The sequence below is a fragment of the Haemaphysalis longicornis genome, unplaced genomic scaffold (assembly GCF_048455015.1).
Source record: "Haemaphysalis longicornis isolate Haplotype H1 unplaced genomic scaffold, Haemaphysalis longicornis Haplotype H1 scaffold_6, whole genome shotgun sequence".
NCBI classification, from domain to species: Eukaryota; Metazoa; Arthropoda; class Arachnida; order Ixodida; family Ixodidae; genus Haemaphysalis; species Haemaphysalis longicornis.
In genome coordinates, this window is record NW_027526407.1 from 72864543 (window position 1) to 72877584 (window position 13042).

The 13042-nt window shown below is 43.6% G+C and overlaps 1 protein-coding gene across 3 annotated transcripts in view; it reads left to right on the plus strand.

Annotated features, from left to right (window-relative positions):
- LOC144143475 (voltage-gated purine nucleotide uniporter SLC17A9-like) overlaps positions 1-13042 on the plus strand; it is a 29814-nt gene that overhangs the window by 16535 nt on the left and 237 nt on the right. For 2 of the 3 annotated variants that reach the window (XM_077675223.1, XM_077675225.1), the window contains exons 9-13: positions 1745-1779; positions 4265-4433; positions 6330-6359; positions 8082-8238; positions 11856-11996. In XM_077675223.1, coding sequence (XP_077531349.1) covers positions 1745-1779; positions 4265-4433; positions 6330-6359; positions 8082-8238; positions 11856-11862 — 398 coding nt within the window. In that variant the 3' untranslated portion in view covers positions 11863-11996. The remainder of the gene's footprint in view (positions 1-1744; positions 1780-4264; positions 4434-6329; positions 6360-8081; positions 8239-11855; positions 11997-13042) is intronic. The other variant, XM_077675224.1, reaches the window with a different exon arrangement.

Sequence of the window (13042 nt, forward strand, 5' to 3'; positions counted from 1 at the left end):
GTACAATAGTACTATACCTTTATCTCATAATTAAACCACGTATTGGTATGCAAATAGATCGTTCGTAGGTGCGCTTACTTAGTGCGCGTAAAATCGTCGCACGGGTTCATTCTTCATTTGTGGTTTGTGTCTTTGAAGGTTTCATGATCAATTGGATGGACTTTAAGCGAAGGTTTTGGTGCTCTTTCAGTGCCGTTTTGATGTCAGATAGCTTTTTCACTTCTGTCAACTTTCTTTAGAAAGGGGTGGTAATGTTTTTTTTGTTTTGAGGCCATGTGGTCAAACGCTCAACTTGCACTGAATTTTCTCCCATTGAACCTCTTCCACTCTGGGCATTATATAGTGCATTATATAGTAAAGCCTCGTTACAAGAGACACTTCATTATAAGAGCCATTTCCATGAAAGCAGTTTGGTTGGTATCCCTATGTTGGCCATGTTTGCAAAATCGCATACAAAAGACCTTGGTTACAAAAGACATGCCCCCGGGACCCTCGAGTGTCTTTTCTAAAGGGGGTTTTGGTGGAATGAAATGGGGTCCCCACTAGACTGTATACTTTGCACAGTTAGTAAAACCTTCACGTGTATTTTGTTTCTGTCTAGAAGCCCTTTGTTTAGTCCGATTTCATTTTTTTATTACTACGTAGAGTTGCTGTCAGGTTTCTAAAGCGAAGCTTTATTGTCCGTACTGATGACGTTGTACGCCAGTATACGCCCTACAGGAAAGCCAACTTTCTCTGACGATGATGATGAATGATCGTGGGTGAAGTGAAAAAAAAAAACGCTTCCCACAGCCAGTATTGAACCTTGCTCCCTCACGTTATGAAGCCGGCATCTATCCGATTGCTCAACTTCGACATGGTCGAAGAGGTTTGGAGACGGCAACCAAAGAATTCGTCGCGAGAAAGCTTTGCGTTCAATCATTGTCATCTTTAGGCAGAGGGGTGCAGGATTCTTTTTTTTTTTTTTTTCTTGTCAAACATTTGTTTTGGTGTCATAACTGCAAACATAGTGCCCCATTCCCATTGGAATCTTAAAAACCTTTATACAAGCTTATGTGTCAAGTTAGCAGGAATATTTAAACAAATTGATATTGGAATTAAAAGTGAATTACAATATTAAGCCTGGCATTCAAGCTTTGCAGATGTAAGCATTTGAAAGGTGCCCTCAGTGTATGTAAACTCATTCACCACTGAGATTGAAATTGCTTCCGAAATATGTACGTCAACTTATAAGCCTTGAGGGAGCTGATACTTATGTGACCTGTGGCAGCAGCACCCCCCCCCCCTCCTCCTTTTATTTTGTGCTCTGAAAACTTCATCTGTTCATGTCCCTCTAAAACGATGACAACCACATGGTATCTGAGTATTTTTGTGCAGGTGCGTTGTCTGAATCGTCTCCTTCCCATCTTGTCTCTCTTTCTTTCTTTCCGGCTTGACTTCAGAAAGTTCCGTTTATGACAGGTCAAAATGCAGACGGATGAATACTTATACAAAACAAAAAAAAAGGCACTCTTCAGATCCCAAAGCACATCAAAGCTATGAATAACTGTACCGCTCCAGTTTTATCTTCTGCCATGCTGTTAAATACGTTTTGCTGTTGCGTTGTACTGTAGCTACCCTTTCGTGTTGCATCCATTGCTTAATACATTCCAAACTTTGCATTCTATCTGCGCAAATGTGGCAAGCAGTGCATGATTGTATCGTTGGAAAGCTCTAGCAATACATTTCTCCTGTCTTCTTGCAGGGCAGCCCATTGCGAAGGTACGGAAGCTCTCTGAAGTAAGTACAACACGTCTTCCAGTGAACATTTGAGGTATTGTTTTGTGCTGGAGCTCCAAATATGTTTGCGGCATTATGAACAAAAACCAGTACTGTCCCACACAGGGTATATGTCACAAGCTACGTAGACCTCCCAGCTTACTATGATGGGCAGTAGCCCCAACCTAACACTGTTCAAGCAGCGCCCCAATGGAAAATTATATTTTTTCTAGCTGGATTATTGAACCAGAATGTTTTCCTAGCTAGAAATATTTCTAGCTAGAAATTTAGTTTCCAGCTCATTTCTAGCTAGATTGAGATTTTGTTCGCACTGGGAGCTATTACTTCCAGTGAGCATTTGTTAGTCCAGCTGGAACCAACAAAACTTGCAAGCTGGAAATAATCGTCTCTAGCTAGACTAAAAAATTTTCTAGTTAGAAGCTATCAATACTAGCTAGAATCTACGAATCTAGTCAGAAATGAAGCTGGAAATTATGATTTCTTGCTAGAAATGCTGTTTTCATTTTCATATGGGATAGGCTCGATTTTCCAAAATGTTACCTTCACTTGAAGTGCCGTGGCCCTTGAATTGGTGAGTGTAGTGCCAGTTCAAATAGAAGCTGTAGTACTTGCAGAGTGAGCACTTTTGCTGAACCACCCATTTTAAGTTGTACTCGCTTCCTCATAGAAAAAGAAAAGTGACTTGGAATGTTGGTAGTACTTGTTCACAGCGCTTCAAATACTACTTCAAATACCGCTTCACATACTATATACTACAGTGTAGGTACTACTGCTCTTGAAGATGTAGTGCTCCAGTGGGTTACCGCTCTGGAAAAGGCCATGAAGACAGAATTCAACTTTGCTCAATTTGAAACAACTAGCCCTTATTAACTCACTCGGCTCCATTGCAGACACAAGTGTGTTTTCTTTTAACAGAAAAAATGCGAGCGATAATTAACTTTCAAATCCCTCACTACTGTGATGGGTATGCACAGGAGTCGCGCAATAGAGGGCAGCAGTAGAAACATAGTGATCAGTGCATTAACTGTCGGTGCATTAACTTTTAATGTGCATTAATGCACATTAATGCTGAGCACATTAAATTTAATTTAATTTAATTTCATGCACATCAAAATACAGTACTGTGATGCCATATGGTTTCCCATTAATTCACATTAAAAGTGCATTAATGAGTTATAGAATGAAACGAAATTAGAAGCAGCACTGCAATCGCCGAGTTATGTTTCCTGGCAGCAACAGAATTGCACAAGTCGCGCAAACACGATTGTGTGACTTCATAGACATGTTGCCAGAAAGTGGTTGGGGTGTCGTCACTGCTTCATTTGCTTCCACTAATATCTCCATGATTTGTTTGAAGTGTACGATGAAATTGGTGTCATTGTTGTTGGGACAGATTTACTGAACCAAACTCGTATTTTGTCTTCATGGCCCCTTTAAAGGGACCCTGCAACACTCTTTGAGCAGTGCAAGTAAACCTGCGCGATGCTTAGCTTACACTGCCAGGAATACCTGAGCCAAATATTACACTTGCACGTGAAGCGGTCAGTGCACAAATCACTGTGAAAGATGAGGAAAAACCAACCGGGCTCTCTTCAGTTCTCCTCATTATGCACCCCTGGCATGGCCTAAGCGATGTCATTGAGGCCATGGCTGTCCGGTCGGCTGTCACCGGTCAACTTCGCACCTAATTTCTCGCATTTCCTGTGACGATACGCCGTTGTAAGCGCTATGTGCGAACCTCTTCTATGCCTGAACCTGTTGGCACAGTTTTGCCTTTTGTGTTTTTAGTGCGCGCGGAGTTTGAGTGATGAGCTCAATACTTCCGTTTCAACCAGACCACTCGACAACAAACGCTTATTGCTTCGAAAACGCCCTACCAGCCGGAGCACGCGCTTGCGAGCAGGCACCCATGCCTGCTTTTTTGTGGCACCAGACTGGAAATAGACCCCTCCACGTTGCGGAGAAAAAAAAAAACTTTGGCCTGTGATATACCAAAGGCCGCGGAAGAGAACGCCGCGAGCCGCCCCCCTCTCCCAGAGAGAGAGCGTGCAGCTTTCGTGTTGTCCGCGGTCGAGTTGAGAGGGAACGATTATGCGCGAGTTCTCATCGTTTCGGTGATAGTGAACGGATTTTCATAATTCTTGCAGGAGGAGATTGCTGGGACAATATACTTTACCCCGAAATGCATTCCTAGCGGTCGATGGTACGTGTTGCAGTGTCCTTTTAAAGAGGCAGCAGCTATTGAGTGTACTACTGTGTACTACTACTCTTGAAGACTCGGTAGTATTTGTGAGGTGTACCAGTCCTTGAAGCAGCTACCTCTCGTGGAGAGGTAGTACTATTTGGGTGGGATACCACTCTTAGAGAGGTAATACTAGTAGAATGTGCTGCAGCTTCAACTAGTACCACTCGTGAAGAGGCGGTACTTCAACCTGAGCGCTGATATGAGCTGTACAGTCCCCTCTCCCCCTCTTCTTGATGCCAGGCCCTGTGCCAGCTGAGCAAGGCGCTGCTGCTGCCCCTGGTGCCCTGGTGCGAGTACACGTGGGCCCTGCTGTTTGTCTCCCTGGCGGTGGCCTGCTCGGGCTTCCACAACAGCGGTGTCTTCATCAACCCGCAGGACATCGCTCCGCTGCACGCAGGTTCCGTCTTCGGTGAGTGAGCGTGCTTGGTTCGGGCATGGAACGCAACCGAAATCGTCACATCATCCTCGCTTAACAAGGGTCGATGTGCAGATCATCTCGAACCCCTATCCTCCCAAGACGGGAATACGCATCTTTGCAGATGTGCCAAATCTCCAACGTGTGCTTGTTGCACTTGACGTTTCATGCTCCTGTCCGTTTCATTGATTGATTGATTGTGGGGTTTAGCGCACCAAAGCTACGCCTGTGCTATGACGCACGCCGTAGTGGAGGACTCTGGATTAATTCTGTAACTCTGACCACCTGGGGATCTTTAACGTGTGCCAAAATCTCACACACCGTAATTGAGGACTCTGGATTAATTTTGACCACCTGGGGATCTTTAGCAAGTGGCATAATTTTAAACACACGGGCATTTTCGCTTTCCACCTTCATCTGGAAAGCAGCCACCACAGCAGGGATCAAACCCGGCTCCTTGGGCTTATCCTACTTATCCTACTCATTTCACTTCAATAGGAAATGGGATAATTCGAAATACCCACTCTAGTTCCTATTCTGCTTTGCGGAAAGGCAGATCGTTCTAAAGGAGAGGAACATTGTTCTAAACTTCCCTTTTTTCCTGTTTGACTTTGTGGGAAGTGCGATAACTCTACATCTCTGCCTTACTCGGTGCGCAGTACGGCAATTCTAAATTTTAATCGCTTCTCGATTTACGAACAGGAAAGAAAGGCGACTGTAAATGTTTGTTCCATCCTGTTCTACTCAGTGGGAGGTAGAATACCGTATTTTCGCGCATATAACCCGCACCAAAAATGCGAAATTTTGAGGGGGGAAGTAGATATGCGGATTATGTGCGAGGTATTTCTTTTGGTGCAACTTCACCGCAATGCGCATTCAGCCGTGATGCCCCTGCAACAGTAATAGCTACTAAGCCATTGTTATCCTATTGACAGGGCTTATTTTGCACACACAGCGCAACAATGTACCAACCTGAAAAAAATGTATGCGGCAAGTCATCTAGTTACGTAGTCATCTAGGTGAGTTCTTTAGCATAAACAAATGTGGAATGTTGCTTGAGTAGTAGCTTTGGTCCATCCTTTTATGTATAAAATATGCGGGCAATACGCGAGGATATGTATTTTTTTATTCATCGACGGAAAATGGGTGCGCGGGTTATATGCAGGGGCGGGTTATACGCGCGAAAATACGGTAATCGTAAAGCGGGTTGACGTTTGTGCCGCCTCGTTAGGCAGGTCGCAACACAAGTCACAACAGCCCCGCTTGCAGTGGCACTTTAAGTTATGGAAAGGCTCCTCTGTTGCAGCAACGGCTTTCGCTAACTAACAAACGAGGATCTGCAAAATCAGACTTGCTAATGAAAATTGCTGAATTTTATGATTTTTCGTAACGTACGTCTTTTTTGCCTGTCCTAAAATGTGTTTACCCTTGGGTTTTTAACCGACCCATCGCACCGGTGAATTGTACCACACATAATCGTTTTTAATATCCACCCACGGTTAGTTTTTTTTGTTTTAATGGTAAAAACTTTTTTGTTCCGTCCAGTTTAACATCCCCTGCTCTTGCTTTCTTTCCCTGACTATCTGAAACTGATGTAGGCGCAATAGTTGTGTTTATAGTTGCATAGCTTGAAACATCATTATTGCATCAGTGTCAGTAACATGGCATGAACCTGTAGGCGAGTTGCAGATCGCTGTCACAACCACATTAGAGGATTTTAAAACTCTCTTGCACTGTGCAGAGTTAGTGATCCTTTTGTTTGCTTGTTTTATTCACTTTTTACCGTGCCCTTGTGTCAAGGAGAAGTCATAATGTCGTCGTAGTTCTGTGAAAGCAGTAGCCATTATTTATTCAGTTCATAAACACTCCTATCTTTTGTCTTTCCTGCAGGGCTCATGAACACGGTTGGAGCCATACCAGGTATGCCAGCCCTCCACCTTCAAATATTTTGCAGTTGGTGTGACCGTGTGCTTTTAAAAAGTAGGAGGGTGTGAATATTCGTACTTTTCGTGAATAGCATACGATTTGCAATGCACTCGTACCATTCTAAGTGCTCGATTCTTTCTTCCATAATATTACGAATGAGACAGCAATGAAATTTTGCTTTCCTGTCAAACGTGCACGTTTTTCTAAAATTCCGAACTCGTGAAGTTGATTGTGAAGTTCATACCGATTTTTGCATCGACCAATGCCTGTTTGCGCTTTAACAAATCCGTCCCTTCGGTTACTGGAGGGACTGCATCCAGTCCGTAGTATATTCAAAACATCTTTGGGAGCTCGCATTTTTAATGACAGTGCTGTGCTTTTTGCTCGGCTACTTCACTACCTTGTCTCAATTGTTCATATCTTTCTACCTTTTCTGCTATCCAGTGTTAGTACATGGAAGCATGTCGCCACAGTTCAAAACATCTTCTTTTATGTATGTTACAACCTTCGCACACATAAGGGAAATTATTTGTGAGTCAAAAAGTCTTTTATTTGATTCACAGTTAGTTTTCATTGTTTGCAATGGAAAGGATTGCAGTGTATTTCGTATTTCGTCATTCACACTCAAGAACCTGGCATTTCAAACGCGTATTTTTTTATTTAATTTCGAGTCCATCAATGCTGGATAAAAGACGTCCAGTTTCAGAAAAATTTCTCCGACCGCCCCCTTTTTCGTTTCTAAATATTCAGGCTAAAAAGTTTGAGATGCCGGTGAGTGTAATGTTGTATGTGAAGCGTATGCTTACAAATTATGCGCGCGTTCAGTGGAGGGGCTTGAGAGCAGGGCCTTAAATGCCATATTCCTCTAGTTTAAGGCCTTGCTCTCGGGTCTGCAATAGGCAAGACCAAAAAGCTCTCCATTTAAACTGCTTTGAATGTGAGCTCCCCTTCACACCTGGAAAACTATAGGCGTGGAGCAAGAATACTGTATTTATTCGAATATAAGGCGAGGTTGTTTTTTTTTTCTCCGAAATTCACAGCCTCAAAGTCATACTCCGTCTTATATTTGAAGCTCAGTATATATATATATATATATATGGTGATCTTTTGGAGGGAGTAGCGGCATCTGATGAACTAAACGATAGCAGCCACAATCCATTCCAGCCAATCGCAGTGGCCGCGCAGTTGCTTCTCAGCGACAGATGCTGCTAGCTTAACCTTTGCCAAACGCTTGTGATATTGTCTGGCCGCCTCAGGAAGTGCCATTTCCCTTCCTGTCTTGTTCTTACGCTATGACCATAGGTTGCAAAAAAGTGGGGAGGGATGGTGCTTAGAATTTATTTATTTATTCACGATACCCCTAAAGGCTCCCGTGAGGGGGTATTACGTAGAACACGTATTGTATTATCGCAATAAAAGGAACGGTAAAAAGATAAGAAAGCAGGAGTGTTCAAAGCAGGAGTGTTCAAACTGTAAACGCAAATAAATACACACTGTGTAAGCTTGAAAAAAGTGATAACGCAAATTTCAATACGCCATAACAACAAAAATAAGCAAAATATGTTGTTTTTCTCTGGGCATTGAAAACCGTTCTACGCTGTACAGCCAATGTCGCTACAGACTTCTTTTTTCCTCACTCCCTTTGAAAAGAGCAAGAAAAAACAAAATCTCGAGGAGACAAAGATGGCGTTCCCTGTTTTGTGGTGGTGGCTGCAGGCTTCCTGGGGGTGTACCTGGTGGGCTACGTGGTGGACGTGACCCGGAGCTGGTCGCTCATCTTCTACCTCACGGCGCTGCTCAACCTGGTGGGCTGCGCCGCCTTCCTGGTGTACGGACGCGGGCAGCCCATCTTTGTGGGCCAGCCCAGCCTATGGTCAGTCACCTCGCTGTTTCCCAACATTAGTACTGCGAGGTGGTGTGGGGTGACCTCAGTGCTGTCATACTCGCCTCCTGTGCTGATTTGGACTCACCTGCGTCGATGCCGAGTATGGGTGTTGGCTGAAAACACGAACAAGCTAATGATGGGGGACTTCCGATTCGAATATTCGATCTAATCTATCTTGTAAGCATGCTCGTACTGATGAGTGTGGTCGTACTCGCTAGTATGGGCTCCCTAGTATGGGCTTGCTAGTATGGGCTAGTATGTGATCACTTGTGAGAACATAGTCGTGTGCGCTTGTACTGGTGAATAGGGTCATTAGTACAGACCAATGAAAGTAAACTCACGATCACTTGTGAGAACATACTCATGAGTACTTATACCGATGAGTGTGCACGTACATGATCACTTCACAAATTTGTGATCGCGAGTAAGTACTCACAAGTGATAAGATCTTAATCTGCACACTGTACTCAGCTTTGTATGCATTGCTTCACGTAGCCCTGGCCTGTACATAGCATCATGTCAGAGTACAAGCGAGTACACGGATGTGTAGACGTAACTGATCAATTGTACGACGGAGATAGTCTGGCTCACTTTGTTTCCCACAGCATCTCAAATATTTGATCCCGTCTGTCCTGTCGCACAAAACGTGGCTGATAACTTCGCAAAAAGTGGACAGAAAACCTTGAATAGGGGTGTAGCTTGTTCTAAATTTCCTGAAAGAACTGACTCGCATACCTGGAAGCAGTGTTGGCATGTTGGTGGTGAGCTCAGCTGATGACAGAGCTGCAAGCTGACGTCAGTTTAGGGAGCCCTGGAAATGACATCTGTTTCACTCAATCCAGCTCTCTCTCCAGTTTTTCAGTGCACAGGTGAAGTATGATGCTCGGCAGTGCTGTATTCTATATTTTGTGCAGTTTTTCCCATAATACAAGGATTCCGAAATCATATAAACATCATCCTTCGGGAGGTTGTTCTGCAATGGCTGTCATGGGGTTACTAGAATTATCTGCTTCGCAAGCTCACGTGTGAACTGCGTGAAGTTGTCATTGCTTACTACTACGGATTCGGCCTGTATTGGCTTCTGCATGGCTTTCAAGAAAAGCGAAAACAGCTGCTGATGTGGAACTTTGCGACGAAGGAGCAAAAAAAGCAAAAAAGCTTTTGGGTGTAGTGGGACTTTAAATAACACATTCCCATTTTATTTATCGGAAACTGCTACTGGGTATAGTGTAACTGAACTTTCTGTAGCATTGCAGAATGCTTGACCTTACAATATTTGAGGGGCAACACCATGGTCGCATGTAATAGTACACTGTTCCGGTGTAGTTCAGTGATGGTCTGTGAAGCGATGTCCTGCAGTCAGTTTTTTTCACTGCATTTCTCCTTAGTGCTAAGTGGGAAAGAGGACAGATAAATTTTTTTCCTCAGCTGTATTAATAATCACTCCTTGCAGTACCGTCAGGTGGTCATGTTAGTGCAGTACTAATTCATCTCTCCTTTTTTTATTTTTCGTTCCTTCTGCACTGTTAACCCGCTATAAACCTGAACCATTTCATCAGCTTCCTGTCTTTATTCACCCTCCATTGTCTCCATTCTCAGAACTTGTAAAAAAAGAAAAGAAAAGAACTGTTTTATGCGTTTTTCTTTCTTGCAGGCGAAGCCACGTTTCTTAAATTAACCTGTGTGTTTTTGTGAAAGGAGAATAGTAGTATATATGTTTTCTTTGGGCAGTAAGACTGTTGGTATATTGGAAGTGTAAACTGTACCCTTTGGCAAACATCCCTCTTAAAAGAATGTCTTTTAATTTCCAAGTAAACTCTGTGAAGCTTGCCAGCCTTGCTGGTATCCCCCCACTGATTTCAAATATGCCAGTATCGTTTTGAGTCAGTCAATTAGTTTCCGAAGTAGTTAGAGATAATTTGCCATTTTTGGATGAACAATAGACAAAGCAGTGTTAGCCATAAAACTGTAATCTTTATACTTTCCAATACTATGAACCCTGGTGAATGTAATAAGAGAATTGTTTTTTTGATGCACCGCTTGGAACTAATTTTATAGCTCACTAAACTTTGGTGTTCCAAACAGGCATTCGAAATGGTTCTTTGCCACTGGTGCCACCAAAGTTTAGTGAGCTGTAAAGTTAGTTCGAAGCGGTGCATCAAAAAACCAATTCCCTTATTACATTCACCATGGTTCATAGTATAGGAAAATGTAAAGATTACAGTTTTATGGCTAACACTGCTTTGTTTATTGTTCCTCCAAAAATGGCTAATTATCTCTACCTCTCTTGGGAACTAATTGACTGACTCCAAACGATAATGGCATATTTGAAACCAGTGGGGGGAAACCAGCAAGGCTGGCAAGTGCCACAAAGTTTACTTGAAAATTAACAGGAGCTGTTTTAAGACCAGTGTCCCCCCTTAAAAGTGGCTATGCATGCAGGAATGACACAGAGTGCATGGTTGATGCTTGTAGCGAAATGGGGTTACAGGTTACACATGCGGAAACAACGGGGACATTTCTTGTTTCTGCACACTCCACAATATGGTCATGGAAATGGAGAGTACGCCTTTCTTCCCTTTGTGAACAACTCCATCCTCGAGGAGCACTACTCCAAGAGCACAGCTAGGAACCCTGGGAATTCTCAACTGAGCTGGGGGGGATGAAGGGACGTAAAGCTAGGCTAAAAAGCAAGCTTTTCAAGTTCATCCAGCTGCTGCTAGTGATTGGAGACAACTATATAACTTTTGGCAGGCATTCTCAGGTAATGAATGGCAGCCTACCATTGTCCCTGAAAAAGGAAGTGTATGACAGCTGCATCTCACAGGTATTCACCTACGGGGCCGGAACTTGGAGGCTCACTAAGGGGGTTCAATTTAAACTGAGGACAACTCAGCGAGCAATGGAACGGAAGATGATAGGTGTAACATTAAGGGATCAGAAGAGAGCGGAGTGGGTCAGGGAACAAACGCGTGTTAAGGACGTATTAGTAAAAATTAAGAAGAAGAAATATGAGTGGGCAGGGCCTGGAATGCGAAGGCAAGATAACAGTTGGTCATTAAGGGTAACAGATTAAGGGTAACAGAGTGGATCCCTAGAGAAGGCAAGCGTGGCAGGGGGTGGCAGAAGGTTAGTTGGGCAGATGAAATCAAGTTTACTGGGGTAAACTGGTTGCAGTTAGCACAGGAGCAGGATAATTGCAGTGGCCGTGGACAGGCTGATGATGACGACGATGATGATTAAGCTTTAGTTGCAGGCCTTAAACCTTTGCTGCTAGTGTAGCAGCCGCTATTAGATCCCTCCTCCAAAAGACATCCATCAGACGTCTGTAAGCTTACGTTCTTTTTCACATACACTGTTAGATGTTCGTCAGGTTAGATGTTAAATGTCCATCGTGTGTCGGTAAGTGTGGTTCCAGATACGAATGTCTACTGAGTGTTCTCCATTAACTGAGGACGTTAGGCTGCTATTTGAATTATATAACTTTGCTGGGGTGCCAAAACATAAAGGTTTATGCTTCTAAAGTTTTACCCACTACCCCCCCCCCCCCCCCCCCACCCCTTCTGCAGTATTTTGTACTTGGCCTGTTCTTGCACTCTGCGCAGGCCCTGACAGTCTATCAGCTGGCTTGATAGACTGTCACACGGCAACAAGGTGCCGTGAAAAGTTGGAGAGAGAGAGAGAGGAAAAAAAAGAGGAGGGAGCGTAGGCACTCTTCTCCAGGGAGCTACAGTACGTCGAGTCACGTAAGGATTGATCATTGCTTTGCACGGTTACAGGGCAGACCTAAACATCACTTTCGCTGCTTTTGTCTTGCCACTGTGCAACTCCCCTCCCCTTTTTTTCCCGCATCTGGCTTTTCGTTTTTTTTTTTCTTTGTCTGTTTGTTTTTTGTTTTACGGGCCGCCTTTTATGAACGGGATTAACGTGTCGATACGGACCAGTCGGTATATTGTCATGAGAAGTAGGCTTAAGTGCCAAACATAACTTCGGGAAGAAGAGATGTGCACCTCTAGGACAGAGGTGCACTTACTACTTTTGATGCTTCATGTTTCAGTCCCTGAACGCAGCAATTGCAGATCTGTCACCGTTGTATTGCTTTTAACACTCAAGAGGTGTGCGTTTAGAGCCAGCCCGGGAGTGGGTTTCAGCTGGGTAGTCTTTGGCTGCTTTTTTCACCGATTCCCGTGTTGTTGGCTCGTGCTCAAATTAGTTGGCGAGAAAACGTTTTATGGCCTGGCGTGTTTGAATAATTGGTTGTCAGGCGTGTTGGAAAAAACAATGTGAAAAGTCGGAAGACATCCTGCAGTCGTTTAATAAAGAATCGTCACCAAGAGAGATCGTTAATGCGTCTCGTGTTAAATGGATCTGCATAGTATGAATAGTAGTACTTTCCATCCAACTGCGTTTGGCAGCATAACACGTCTTTACACTGTTTTTCTTGCAGAGGTATTTTTCAAAATTTCGTGATCCTCATGAACTAAAATAGCCTTAAAAAAACCAATCCCTGCAAAATAAGCCCCCAAGGCCCCTTTCTTTTGGGCTTATCAGTATATGCTTTTTTGTGTAAAATGAAAAAAAAAAAAAAAAGATGGTGCAAAAATCTTGTGAACTAACTGGTGCTCTAGTGATGCATTCATTCTCTTAGCGCACTTTTTGTCAACAAGGGCACAAATGCACTCACTAGCCCTGACCGCAGGGTTCTGAACAGTCGATTGACTCTAAACAAGTCCCGGAACGACTTATGTAATAGTATACTGTGGACGCGCGATTGCCTTTCTTGCGTGCCGAC